The sequence below is a fragment of the Corylus avellana genome, chromosome 3, assembly GCF_965113065.1.
Source record: "Corylus avellana chromosome 3, dhCorAvel1.hap1.2, whole genome shotgun sequence".
Classification (NCBI taxonomy): domain Eukaryota; kingdom Viridiplantae; phylum Streptophyta; class Magnoliopsida; order Fagales; family Betulaceae; genus Corylus; species Corylus avellana.
Window position 1 is genome coordinate 21,545,217 of NC_142492.1, and position 14,602 is coordinate 21,559,818.

The 14,602-nt window shown below is 37.2% G+C and overlaps 2 protein-coding genes across 3 annotated transcripts; one reads left to right on the forward strand and one right to left on the reverse strand.

The window, feature by feature from the left end:
* The first annotated feature begins 1,568 nt into the window (after positions 1–1,568).
* On the forward strand, positions 1,569–10,872 carry ABCE2 (RNAse l inhibitor protein 2). 2 transcript variants are annotated; one of them, XM_059585429.2, is made up of 13 exons: positions 1,569–1,720; positions 1,814–1,941; positions 3,345–3,430; positions 3,517–3,614; positions 3,693–3,810; positions 3,899–3,988; positions 5,341–5,645; positions 5,752–5,947; positions 6,025–6,210; positions 6,324–6,593; positions 9,057–9,302; positions 10,273–10,407; positions 10,498–10,872. In XM_059585429.2, the coding sequence occupies exons 2-12, from the start codon at positions 1,839–1,841 to the stop codon at positions 10,390–10,392; spliced, it is 1,818 nt and encodes a 605-aa protein (XP_059441412.1). In that variant the 5' UTR covers positions 1,569–1,720; positions 1,814–1,838; the 3' UTR covers positions 10,393–10,407; positions 10,498–10,872. The 2 variants fall into 2 exon arrangements, with proteins under 2 accessions (XP_059441412.1, XP_059441411.1); XM_059585428.2 differs by having other exon boundaries at positions 1,820–1,941.
* Positions 10,873–12,849: 1,977 nt separating this feature from the next.
* Positions 12,850–14,434, reverse strand: LOC132175882 (Tetratricopeptide repeat (TPR)-like superfamily protein). Its single transcript, XM_059587966.2, has one exon. It carries the CDS (start codon positions 14,227–14,229, stop codon positions 12,943–12,945), a length of 1,287 nt encoding a protein of 428 aa, XP_059443949.2. The 5' UTR covers positions 14,230–14,434; the 3' UTR covers positions 12,850–12,942.
* Positions 14,435–14,602: the final 168 nt, after the last annotated feature.

The window sequence follows — 14,602 nt, forward strand, 5'->3', positions numbered from 1 at the left end:
CTTAGCACCAAACACCACCATTCCACTAAACACTATTTATCTCATTTTTTCAAAAAAATTATCAAAACATTTTCACTTTTTATATCACATCATTCGCTTTTTATACCACTTTTTACTACTATTCAAATAAAAAAATTACTACAAAACAAAAATTTTCCACTTTTATATACCAATCATTATTATTATTTTTTACATTTAAAATAAATGATTAGTGTCGTGTTGCCATGTTGTTTAACAAACAAGGCCTTACTGCCTACAAGGCGGCTCATATCACTATTTTTCCTCCTCGTTGCTTTTTTGTTAGGCTTTTTTGTTTCTCTCTTTCATCTTCCTATATAATATACTAGAATGCATCTTTAATTTTGTATGTAAAGTTCGTGATTTTGAAATCTATATCTGGTATCTTTGTCGATGTTTATATCAACTTTGGCAATGAGTTTGAATATTTAACTATCTTTATGATAGATTTAGATATTCATGTTTTTATGAGTTTATTTTTTATATATCTTTTTTTGGTAACAATTTTGTTTCGTGCATAGAGATTTGTGAATTATTGAGGTTAGAGGTAATAATCGGTAACTGTAATCACTTGTACAACCGTGCAAATATATGACGATTTGTATAATGAAAAGAACCATATACATATTTGTTAATTTCAGAAATTGAAACAGCGATTTTAGATTACATTAAAATAATGTAATTAAATATTGTTGTTACCATGGACAATAATTGATGAACAATATGGAATCGAAAAGAAAGAGAGAGATTAAGAGAGAGACTAGAAACACATATTTAACGTGGTTCAATAATTTGCCTACGTCTACAGAAAGGCAGCTATATTTTTACTCTTTATGATTTAGGGTTACATCATATATATATATATATATGGAAAAAACCTTAAACTCTACTTGTACAGACTTATTAAGAAAATCTTCAGCTTCATGAACGTCACTATCACGAGGTTGACTCCCGCTCCCGTCTATTTGACCTTCCACTGGTATTAATATGAGCCACCAGTTTCAACAAATCTTCATTGAGTAAAATATAACATTTTAGATTATTTTAGTATACTCCAATTCCCTTTATTTTTTTCATATAATTTTTCTAAAAAATCAATCATTTGATTTGCACTAGTAAAAAAAAAAAGAAAAGTCAATTCAATGACTAATTTTTACGATTTGCTATTTGTTATTTTCTTGTCCTTAAAAATTAGTTTTTTTTTTTTTTTTTTAACATGTCCGCATAAGAGGGGATGAGAGTTCGAACTAGTAATTTTCACTTCATTAGACGTGGTTTCAGTCGATTAAACTACTTCTTGAGAACAAAATCAATAATTAGATGTATATGATTTAGTTTTTTAAAAAATTGTACGAAAAACGTGTAATCTATTTTTATTGAGGAAAAATACTATACTTTTTAATTTTTCAGTAATGTGTCGTTTCATAAAATAGTAACACATTTCTCACCATTAATAACAAAACATCATTTGAAAACAACTTTATTCGATAAGGATAACACTTGTGTTTACCGAAGCCCCAACTTCAAAAACCAAATCAATAAGACCCGGATGTTTAAATGGAGTGGATCGGGTTGGGTGACAGACAGACAAGCAAACCCTAGTTGTTTCTGTGCGTGTGCACTACGCTGAATACAAAGAACTCCAGAGCACGTCTCTCTTTCCTCTTCTCTCTCCAATTTTCGGCAAATCGAAGGAAAGAAGGTATTCATCGGTTAAGAAACCCTAAATCTATTCCTCAAATTGCCTAAATTTTCTTTTTGCTTTATTTGAGTTTATAATAACTAACGGTGAAAGGAATAGAGAGAAGAGATAGAGAGATATGGCGGAGCGGCTGACGCGTATAGCGATAGTGAGCTCGGATCGCTGTAAGCCCAAGAAGTGCCGCCAGGAATGCAAGAAGAGTTGCCCTGTTGTCAAAACCGGTACGCTGTGTCTCTCTCTTTCAATTTTGATATATATATATATTTTTCAATCGCTATGCGATTGATTTTTCGAAAAATTGATATCTTCGATCTTTTTTTTTTTTTTTGGGCAAATTGTCGATTATAATTTCTGAATTTAGTTAAGATGATGGGTTTATGAATCAATTAATTAGTTGTTGAAATGCTTTCTCTGTCATCTGTGATCAAAGGTTTTACTTTTATTCTGAAAATCGAAGATTTTTGCTACGCAAGTTTTTATACGAAGTTAAACTTTAGCCAAAGAGAGCAAAATGTACGGATGACTAAAGAAATTTTTTTTTTTTTTGGTACAGAAGCTGCTCCTGTTCTGTTGGGAGAGAGAGTTTTAGTTTTGGAGATTGATTTTTCTATATATGTTTATAAAAGAACTTCGTTCTTCTTTACTGCGTTGAACTGAATAACATAACTTGGGACCAGGTCTATAGGCTAATTCTGAACCTGCATTGGATTGGAGTATAAATAAAATCCATCACAATCTGCTACTTTCAGTTTTCAGAGAGGAAGAATGGAATTACTTGCACTCAGGGAACTTGTTAACATCAACATGTGGAGTCTTAAACCTAAGGTTTGAAAGCTTAGCTGATACTGGGATGTAAATCAGAGGGTTCCAACAAATAAAACTATTTGCCTCCTTTAGAGGCCGATACCGAATTCATGGATAATCTATGTATATGATGAAGAAGGTTGGACTATTAAGGAACAAATATGTTGATAAGTTGATTTGTGTAAATCAGGATGTTGAGTTCAACGATTGCACCAATGGGGAAGAGAGATGATCAAGTTGAACGAGTGAAAAAGGGCAGAGGAAAGCCCAGAATAACATGGGTAGAAGTATCAAAGAATGATAGGATAAAGAGATAGGTGAGGGGAGTGAATAACAGAACTTGGGACCAGGTCTACAGGCTAATTCTGAAATAGAGTGGAAAAAACAGATACATGTGCCGGCCTTAATTAGTACATAAATTTTTTCATTAATTGACCTCAATTAGTTGGGATTAAGGATTACTGTAGTTCAGTAGATAAAGGGTTTAAATTATGAGTTATGGATTGGCAGTACATGATATGGTCAAGAATAAGGGGCTTCCGATCTTCATGCGAGAATGGCTAGCGGTTTATGGGGTTATTTTATGTTCAACTGGGACTTGTGTATGTATGATGTGATAATGGCTAGCAGAATGAGCTTCAGGATTTTTGCGTTTGCGTTTTCCTTGTTAGTGTGTCAGTGAAATCTGTCTTTGCTCTTTTACTTTCTAATAAGCTTCTTTAGGGGTTATTTTACCTTTGACATGGAGTTTGGTGTATATATTCACTTCTTTTGGTGGTAGATATATTAGTGTTCTTACCCTTTTTGGGTATATCTTCAGGTAAACTCTGTATTGAGGTTACCCCAGCATCTAAGATTGCTTTCATCTCTGAGGAATTGTGTATTGGATGTGGTATATGTGTAAAGGTATGTAAATCCTTTTAGTTTTTGTGCTCTGGTTCCATTGTGTTTAATGGAATTTATCGATATGACCAAGTGATCTGCTGATGCAGAAATGCCCATTTGAAGCTATTCAAATCATCAACTTGCCAAAAGATCTGGACAAAGACACAACACATCGTTATGGTCCCAACACTTTTAAATTGCACAGGTTAGTTTTCCACTGCTTTCTTGGAAATGGTGGATTTCTTTTTCTGTAGTTTGAGAGAGCCAGAAATTACATTAACAGGTTACCAGTCCCAAGACCTGGGCAAGTTCTTGGCTTGGTTGGAACTAATGGCATTGGGAAGTCCACTGCCCTGAAAGTTTTGGCCGGAAAACTGAAACCAAACCTGGGTCGTTTCAATGTAATATTCTTAAGTATTATTTCCTTGCTTGCTCCTTGATGCATTTACATTGCTTACTGTATTTGACTTTTTTCTTTTTCTTTTTTAGAATCCTCCAGATTGGCAGGAAATCTTGACATACTTCCGAGGATCTGAGCTGCAGAATTATTTTACTCGTATTCTTGAAGACAATTTGAAGGTGTGGCTTTTTGATTTTTTGATTTAGAGATGTTCTTTTACATGTATTATGTCCTGCCTTAGTGAATGAGGAAAACATTTACGTTCGTATCACTATTAATTAGTAGTTTACGATGCTAAGCTGTAGCGTTTCTGCTCTCATATTTATTATTAGTCTGGTTGTTCTATTAGTCTTCTTGGATTGAATCCATATTAATGTGACATCAGTTACTATTGGATCTGTCAGATCCCCCAATAAAATTGAAGTTGGCTGTAGATCCTCATCAACTAATCAGTTGGCCACATGTCCTCTCATATCAGTAAAGGAAACATTCATATAAAGTGACCAAATATGCTTGGGACAGGCTGTGCACAAATTTTAGGACACAGGCTCTGGCATAGACATAGTTAATTCTTGAACTTTTTAATATTTATATAAAGTATTTTTGCATTTATCAGTCTATGAGACTTACCACTCCCAAAAAAAAAAAAAAAAACCCAACAAACAAAACAAAGAAGGCACAAAACAGTTTATCAGCTCACAGTGAACCATAGGGTGGATGCTGAGTTGTACTGTGGTCTCCATGCCCCAAATAAATCATTTAGGGCTTAAATCACACCTTATTAAAATTTCAACATCTCCTCATACTAGTTTGTGATTCGGGCTGTCTTGGGTTATGCCAAGCCAAGTAGTTGAATTCGGGCTGTTTGGTTAGCGGGCTTTGTGTTGGTGTGTTTGTTTGAGGGTTTTTGGGTGGTTTTTTGGGTTTTTTCTGTGGTAGCTTTGTTTTCTCTGGGGGTTGTTTTGAGGGTGGTTGGGTGGGCAGTGGAGGAGCTTGAGTTTTTTTTTTTATTATTATTTTTCTATATTCTTTAGGGTTTAGTTAGGGTTTTTTTTCTATGTTCTATTTTCTTGTTCTTTTTTCTCCTTGTAGCTAGCTAGGTGTTTTCTCTTTTATATTCCTCTGTGCCTGAGGGCACCTTACGCATTTTAATAATAATTTGATTATCTCTCATTTTTTGCTTTATTGAGACAAGGAAGGCAATTTGGTTTTTCTAATTTAATGGTTGCATTAATCTGGTTAATTTTGTATCAGCTCACTTGCTTGTACCAAACTCTTGGACTTCATAAAGCTGCAAAATATTTAATTTTAATTGATGGAAAAATGGTAATAATGAACAAGTTTTAACTGGTTAGATGCACAATGGAGTATGGGAAGTTATTTTAAGAGTTTACTTCTAAATTTAAAATGTTGTGCAAATGTGGATCTCATGATTTTGATCATTCTGTGGGTTGTCTTCTGGTTTGCTATTAGATACCTTTGTTTAACCTTTTTCACTCTACTAAGAGAATGCATAATTTCTTTTCATTAGGCTATTATAAAGCCCCAGTATGTTGATCACATTCCAAAAGCAGTGCAAGGCAATGTAGGGCAGGTGCTTGACCAAAAGGATGAGAGAGATGTGAAGTCAGAACTTTGCGTTGATCTTGAGCTGAACCAGGTTATAGATCGTAATGTGGGAGATTTATCTGGAGGAGAGCTTCAAAGATTTGCCATTGCCGTCGTTGCTGTACAGAATGCTGAGATATATATGTTTGATGAACCATCAAGCTATCTTGATGTGAAACAGAGGCTAAAAGCTGCTCAAGTTATCCGATCTTTGCTCAGGCCTAATAGGTTTTAGTTTCTCAAGTCTTTTATTGTTCTTAATATTGGAAATTTTATTGTTGGTATTCATGTATTTTAAGAATGATAATCATACCATTTAAACTATGTTTTTCAGCTATGTAATTGTTGTGGAGCATGATCTTAGCGTCCTGGATTACTTATCGGACTTCATTTGCTGTTTATATGGGAAACCGGGAGCATATGGAGTTGTAACTCTTCCCTTCTCAGTCAGAGAAGGAATCAATATCTTCTTGTCAGGTTTCGTTCCAACTGAAAATTTAAGGTTCCGGGATGAATCCCTTACCTTTAAGGTAACCCATTAGTTTTAGTGATATAGTGCCCTTTGAGTTTAGCTGGACTCTTTCATTTACTTTTTTGCCTTCTCTAGGTTGCTGAGACTCCTCAGGAAAGTGCTGAGGAGATTGAGACATATGCGCGATACAGATACCCAACTATGAGCAAAACTCAAGGAAATTTTAAGCTTCGAGTTATTGAGGGTGAATTTACTGATTCTCAGATTATTGTGATGCTGGGTGAGAATGGGACAGGAAAAACAACATTTATCCGTATGCTGGTATATATACATCTTTTTCATCACTTTTGTGTTCTTTGTCATCTTTAGCTGTTAAGTTATTACAGATCACCTGCTTCTTAAGATGATGAGTTGTCCTATTGGCAAATCTGCAGGCTGGTTTACTGAAACCAGATACTGTAGAAGATTCTGACGTCGAGATACCCGAGTTTAATGTTTCTTACAAGCCCCAGAAGATCAGTCCGAGATTTCAATCCACTGTCAGGCACCTGCTACATCAAAAAATTCGTGATTCATACATGCACCCTCAGTTTGTGTCAGATGTGATGAAGCCTCTACTTATTGAACAATTAATGGATCAAGAAGTTGTGAATCTTTCTGGTGGAGAGTTACAAAGAGTTGCATTATGTCTATGCCTTGGGAAGGTAATCATTTTTCGTTGTAGACTTTCTATTGATTATGGTAAAATGTATACAACTAAGTTGTTTTGTTTTGTTGATCAGCTAATATTGTCCCATCGGCATATTGCTCATTTTTTAAGAATGGAATATATATTTAGCATAATGTTGGTATTATAATTTGATGGGTTCTCCTTAGCCTTCAAGGTTTGAGGTGATGCTGATTCCGCCTTACTAGTAGCGGATATTCCCGTCTTTAGCTTGGTGGCTAGTTGAGAGTGAAGTTCTGAGTTGTTATTGGTGTAGTGATATTTTCCTTTCTTTCTAGGTCTGCTTGGTTTCTCTCTTGTTATTTATAATGGTTTTGTTTATTTTATTTTTTACGATTAGTGCTGTATGGGGATGCTAGCTATGTCATTATCTTACTGCAATGATGAATGGTTTTCTGTTCAGGATTGCCTTGCACAGAAAACTTAGGAAGTAATGTGGAATTGTTGGGAGACGGATAAATTTTAGAGCCTAAGTGGCTGCCTCCCCATGTTAAAAGGCTTTTGAGTTAATAAAAGCTAAAACTAATGTTGTGACGTCCCACATTGCCTCGGCATGGAAAAGATGATGTGTTTATATGAAATATATTCTCTCTAAATGGTATGAGGCCTTTTGGGGATAAACCCAATAATAAAACCGTGCGGGCTTGGCCCAAAGCGGACAATATCATACCACTTTAAGAGGAATGTTACATATGGTATCAGAGCCATAGCTCAGCCTGAGATGGGGGGAGCGTGCACAAGCCCATGAGGGTCGCCAGCGAGGACGCTGGGTCCTAAGAGGGGGTGATTGTGACGTCCCACATTGCCTGGGCATGGAAAAGATGATGTGTTTATATGAAATATATTCTCTCTAAATGGTATGAGGCCTTTTGGGGGTAAACCCAATAATAAAACCGTGCGGGCTTGGCCCAAAGTGGACAATATCATACCACTTGAAGAGGGATGTTACAAATGTCTTGAATTCAGAAGTTTTAATTGCCTCTCAGTTTGTCTCGTCCGCTAGTATTGTGGTTGATCAGATGATCCTACTCTTATTAATAATTTGATTGCAAGGGATTGGTCCATACCCAGCAGATTTTTGGTTTGTACAATTAGTTATAGAACTTGTTAATTACATACTAAACTAGATTGATTGGATCCCATCCATCTCTAGTGGATACGATCTTCTGTTTGATTCTGTAGTTGTTTATAGACATTTAAGTTCACTGCATCCTCTTAAGATTGTTTGGTATCAGTTCTTGAGAATATCTTGTAGATCAATCTTGATTCCTTCATGACTAATGGATGCTAAGTGGTAAGGCCAGGTGCCCCATGAGTCATTATGTGGTCTTTTTTGGGAAAGAAAAGACGTAGACAATATTTTGTTGTAGATATCTGTATCTCTTGATTTCTCTCTCTCTCTCTGTTTTTTTTTTTTTTTGGTGTGTGTGTGTGTGTGTGGGTAACTAGTTTTAACTGGGTCATATTCTGATTTCTGTGAGAGTTTGTATAAATATTAGAGAAATGCTAGGCTTACAAAATATTTTACAAAAAAAAAAACTCTTACAAAATGATGTGGCACAACATGATTTAATTTCTCAAAATTTAGATTTATCTCCTTTTCAATCATGTTGTGCCACATCACTTTGTAAGAGTTTTTTTATAAAATATTTTGTAAGCCTAGCATTCCTCTAAATATTGAGGCATCGGGCTTTGTTCTTGATTCTTAAAGCTGTGTACTTGTTTGTACATTGTTCATTCTCTCTCTTGTGCACTCTACTGTTTCCCTCATACACTTGCACAATGAAGCATGTATACAACTGTTTTTGCCCCCCTTTTTTTATTGCAATCAGTCATTTACCTGTACGATAAAACATGAATAGAGTTTATATCTTGCTGTGCATTCCTTTTATTTTACCGTTTGTGGCTAGTTATATTGCAAGTATGTTCTGCTTTCAACTCTTGCAACTCTTTTAATGTCATTCCTCAAACTATCGTTAGAGTTGAGTGAATTCCCTGTGGTAGTCATCTGCTTGGATTTGTTTTCCAGTAAACAATGTAAATTTTGTTAATGGAGTTTGTGTTAGTGCAACTAGAATAAGAGATAGACTGGTCTTGGAGGTTTGCTCCCTTCAAGGTCCAAGGTTCAACACCTCTTGGGTGCAAACAATCCCTTGGGGCCACACCCCTTGATGAAAAGCCAGCGATTTACCCAGTTCCATGTAGGGAAATTCCTGAGGGTGCGATGCACGGGACCAAGGTTTATTTTGTAGGGGTGGGTCTGAAGAGCCCTGCCTTGTAGAGGTTCCCCGATATCAAAAAAAAAAGAAAAAAAAGAAAAAAAGAATAAGAGATAGATTCTTGGACATGGAGAATTTCCCTTTTGCTTCATGTTGACTGTCAAAATTATGTTTCTTGTGATTATTTCAAGGTATTCTAATGTATGGCCTTACTTATGCAGCCTGCAGACATTTATCTGATAGATGAACCAAGTGCATATCTTGATTCTGAGCAGCGTATAGTTGCTTCAAAAGTCATCAAGAGGTTTATCCTTCATGCAAAGAAAACTGCTTTCGTGGTTGAGCATGATTTTATAATGGCTACTTATCTGGCAGATAGAGTTATTGTGTATGAGGGGAAGCCATCAATTGACTGTATTGCAAATTGTCCCCAGTCATTGTTGACCGGGATGAATCTCTTCTTATCTGTAAGTGTCAACTGTTTTCCTTGTTTGCCCCCTTCTCTCTCTCTCTCTCTCTCTCCCCCTCCCCACCCCAACCCCATTATCCTTTTTTTTTTTTTCTTAAAAACCAGCATGGTCTCTCTGTCTCGTCCATTTTTCCCTTTCTTTTTTGGCTGCTGAACGTATGTTGTGGTGTTTTGGGGGAGCGAGAAAGAGACTTAGAAGAAAGTTCTGAAAGTTATGGTTTTTGAAATGCTTGGTAACATTTTCTTTTTCTAAAAAGTAAAGGATCCATTTGAGCTGAACCATATAATTTTGCCAATCTCAGTTTTTTCCTCCAGTCTTAAAATGAAAAATATTTTCTGAGCAACCAAACAGTGCTTTATATACTCTGATTTTACTAGGCTCCCGCTGTTCTCACTTTTTTCCCCCTTTTCATTCATTTTTCTTGTGTTTACTATGTATCTACGTATTTTTAATATTTCTTAGAAATTAACATTTCCAAAATTATAGCAGTTTTAAGTTATTTATAGATGAAAGTCTCAAAATTTTAGATATGCAAAAAAATTACTAAAATGGGTTCATTGAATGCAGCTTAAGCCATATTTTTGGGTTTTCAACACTACCTGGTGATGTTTGGAACAGTTGCATAAGAACTTCAAATGTTTAGTCATATTCAATTGTTAGAAAGTACAACTTTTTAGATCTTATTTTAGAATTATATCTTGCCTTCTAGATAAACATCCTGGTTCCGTCCTTGCTACCACTCTCTCGTATTAATTTTTGCCATGCTTACTTGAAATCTTAAATAATAATAGTTTACCCTAAATCCTGTTGTACCAAATAATGTGTCACATATGTTGTGCTTTACCCAGCCAAGAAATAATAAAATAAGAAAGATCTATTGTGCTCTCTAACTCTCTCTCCCCACCCCCGTCTGTGCCTGACTGGGCACTCTAATTCTCACTGATGCAACAATTTGCATGGCATGCAGCATTTGGATATCACGTTTAGAAGGGACCCAACTAATTTTCGCCCTAGAATCAACAAACTGGAGTCAACCAAAGACAGGGAGCAGAAAGCAGCTGGGTCCTATTATTACCTGGATGATTGACATAATTATAAATAGGTTGGTTCTTTCATATCTCACACTTTTGATTATAATCACACGCATCTTTTGGTACCTAGACATTCACTGGGATTGTTTTTTGGTTTGCAGTTGCTTTTGCAAAATTTGAGGGCATCAATGAGGGCAGTGGGATCTCAGCCGAATGATTTGGATATGTTGACAATTTGCAGGAGGTCCGTCTGTTTAAGGGTTCATTGAGATTTTTGCTTAACATGAGTTTCCAGGCGATGTTACTTATTGATGCCAGTTTACTCTATTTTCTCTTATGTTGTTGCTGTTCACCAGTTTTGGTATGGCATTAGGTGAGAATCTATATGCTACTTGGTTTTGATTACATCAATTGTTGTTATTTAACTAGTTGAGGAACAATGAACATGTTGTCAACCGAGTTACTGCGGTGCATGTTTGACTTTTGTAATTTCTGGGTTAATATATAATAATTTCAGTATAATTTTTCCATTGGAATTGCCTGTGTCTGTTCTTGACTAAAGGAACAAAGCATTTTCAAATGCTATTCGGATATGTTGCCATTGGGTTGGCAACCTAACCGAATTTTAAGTTTCAGTACCCTTTTTGATGTTGCAAATGGAATAATGTACTCAAAGAGGTGGTCGCCTATTTTGTATCTAAGAAGCGGATGAGCTTCTTCACCATCTCCTAATGAATTTGTGCACGATAGAGGTCCGCAGAGTGCCTGTGCTCAAATAAAGTAAAATAGAACGGCGTCTCTGCTGGACATTGGTTGCTTTGATGTTGTCAGTTTATGAAGAAAAGTTGTGTGGAAAGGGGACTTTCAGATGAGGGTAATTGATCGATTAGAAAGATCATGTAACTGAAGATTGTTTAGGCATGGGGGTAGCCTGGCCTCCCTTTTTTTTATTTTTTTATTATTATTATTTTTTTTTATTTTTTTTTTATTTGTACTTTTTTCCTAAGCAGATGGTAAAAGGAAGGGAAGTAGAGGAATGGGGATGCTTATAGGAAGATCATGGGAGCCAGCCCGTTTGATTTTATTTGTCGACAATTAAAAAAGACTCATGATGATGAGGTTATGAATGTCTTTCATTGATGTGATTAGGGCCTAGGCATAGGGACTAGGGTTGTGGCTTAATATCATAAAAAATGGTTGGGCGAGGATTAATTAAATCTATTCTTCTTCAATGTTGTCACAGTTGGGAACACCGACTCTAGGATTCGCCTTAAAGTTAGTGATCTTAGGCCCTGTTTGCCAACAGCACGGTGCCGGCGCTGTAGTTGGAACGGTACTGTTCCAACTACAGTGCCATCTGATAGTTGCAGGCCGCTCAGTCAAAATACACACAATTTTCAAAAACAAAACTTAAATTATTCACTTCCCACACCTCAACCAACAACCTGACCGGATAATTCCAATTGAAATTATTTATTTTTTATTTTAAATGAAAATGAAAAATATTAAAAAAAAAAAAAAAAAAATCAAAGAACCTGATCGGGGTGGCTCCTTGACCAAAATGGGGTGGCCGAACCACCCCATTTTTGGGCAAGGGGGTGGTTGGAGCCACCCCCATGGCCGGTATGGGGGTGGTTCGACCACCCCCATGGCCAAGGGGGTGGTCCGGCCACCCCCTTGGCCAAAAAAAAAAAAAAAAAGGGACCGAGTGCATTTGGGGGTGGCCGGACCACCCCCAAGGGGCTGGGGGTGGTTTCGGCCACCCCATACGGGGCTGGGGTGGTCCGGCCACCCCCAAATGCAACCGGTCCCCTTTTTTTTTTTTTTTTTTTTTTTTTGGGCCAAGGGGGTGGCTGGGCCACCCCCTTGGCTATGGGGGTGGTTCAACCACCCCCAGATCGGCCAGGGAGCCACCCCCTTGGCCAAAAATGGGGTGGCTGGAACCACCCCAATGTTTCTCCTCCTTTTTTTTTTTTTTTTTTAAAAAAATTTTTTTTTTAAAATTTTTTATATTTTTCATTTTCTTTATGTTTTATTTTTTAAATAAATAAATAATTTCAGTTGGAATTATCCGGTCGTTAGTTGGGTTGTGGGAAGTGAATAATTTAAGATTTGTTTTTGAAATTTGTGTGCATTTTGACTGAGCAGCCTGCAACTATCAGATGGCACTGTAGCTGGAACAGTACCGTTCCAGCTACAGCACCGGCCCCGTGCTGTTGGCAAACGGGGCCTTAGAGCCCAAAGATCTACTTAAAAAAATAAAAGAAAAGAAAGAAGAGATCCAAAGATACACCCACACATCAATAGATCTGCTATCATTGATCATATAGCAACAACTTTTTTGAATAACTCTATTAAATCCCTGGACTCCTTAATAGCCAAAAACAGAGCTATCAAAACAAAGACCGTCGCACGCATATTTGAAAAGATGTACTCGATGATTTTGTAGCATGGGCCTAGAGTAGACAAATAGTTGGGTCTTCTTGTTTGGATTGAACACCTTTTTTACTCAAAACCATGGCGTTTAGTGATGGGATTGGATTTGGGTAGACAGGAGAGTTTCCTGTTGAAATACATACATTTCTTTCTTTCTGCTATATGATGTATCATTCATTCCCACATGCAATCCTCAGTTCATTGATCAAAGATTCTGGGGGCAATACACCAGCTGCTTTCATCCGATACAGAAACTTGATGGCTTCACTATTGAAGCCATTCCGCATGTACCCGGCAACCATTGCATTCCAACATGCAACGTTTCTCTTGTCATCAACCATCTCAAACACCAGTTTTGCATCCCTCAGTAGCCCACTTCTTCCATACATGTCAACCAACCCGCACTGCACAAAAGCATCCCTATCCACCCCAAGCTTGATGGCATTGGCATGGACCTGCCGACCGCAGATTCCATCATCCTGAATCCTACCACATGCCCTCAGAATGCTGGAAAACGTAAAGGTGCTCTTCTTTATTCCTGCCCTACCCATCTCCTTAAAATAACTGAAAACATCACGGAAATGCTCTTCCCTACAGCTGCTAATGATTCTGGCCGTCCAAGTCATGGTATTGTGAATCGACAGTTGATTAAAAACAAAGTCAGCCCCTTCTCTGCACTTCAATTTCCCATAAAATTCGATTAAGCAACTGGTGAGAAACAAATCATGATTTGCAATACCCAACTTGTGCAAGCACCCATGAACCTGCTTTCCCAGTCCCATATTCCTAGTACAAACGCATGCCTCGAGAACACACACTATGATCCACGTGGGAAATTCCAACATGGTGAATTGGTATTGCATTTTGACAAACAAACTTATGGCTTCATCGTAGTTGGCATCGTTGGCATAACCCACGATCATGGTGGCCCAAGAGATGAAGTTCTTCTTAAGGGTCATTCGGTCAAACAACTGGCGGGCAGTGTCCAAAAGGCCGCATGACACGTACATAAGGAGAAGCCGGTTGAGCAAAGATAAGGGAGCTCTGAGGCCGCTCCGGGAGATATGGTAATGCAACTCCGCAGCTCTCGTGGAGTCGGCAGCGAGAGTGCATTCTCGGATGAGAGAAGCATAGATATCAGGGGGTATCCGCAGGCCAAGGCTATCCATCAACCGCAAAACATCCGAGGAGGTGCTGCTGCAGCTGCTCTTCTTATTATTCTTCCTCCGGCTTCTTCTGCTGCTCTTAATGATGTCGTTTTGAGGAAGTCTGGTTGTTTTTGAATTATCAGTTTCGTCGTTAATGATATGCACATGCTGTTCGGGGCTGCGTAGAGGGAATCGAATTTGAAGGACTGGAGGCTTGGAAGCTGAAGGATGGTTAATTAAACTGCTGTTGCTGTTTGTGTTGTTTCTGTAAGAGTATGATGAGGAAGGAGTTGCTACTATTGCTTCCATTTTAGCCAACACAAGTAATCCACACAACTCCTTCCTTTTTATAACTGCAAAAAGGCATGCACCAAAATGAGCTTATTTTCTACTCAAATTCCTAGTGCTTGCTACATTTGCTGCATTTGAGAAACTTGATTTCTGAGTAATACTGTAAACTATATTTTATCATCGGCCTTACTTTAAATATTGTATTAAAATAAGACCGATGATGGTTTTCCTTTTCGTATTTATGTTTGTAACGATCATGATAAGTATTAATCACATTTGCGTTATCATTCTAAACAGAACTAGTTAAGTTGCAATTGAAACTCTTTCCAATTCACTTATAAAGCGAAGTTTCACCTAATAAAGAATTAATATAGAACTTAACACTAATGGG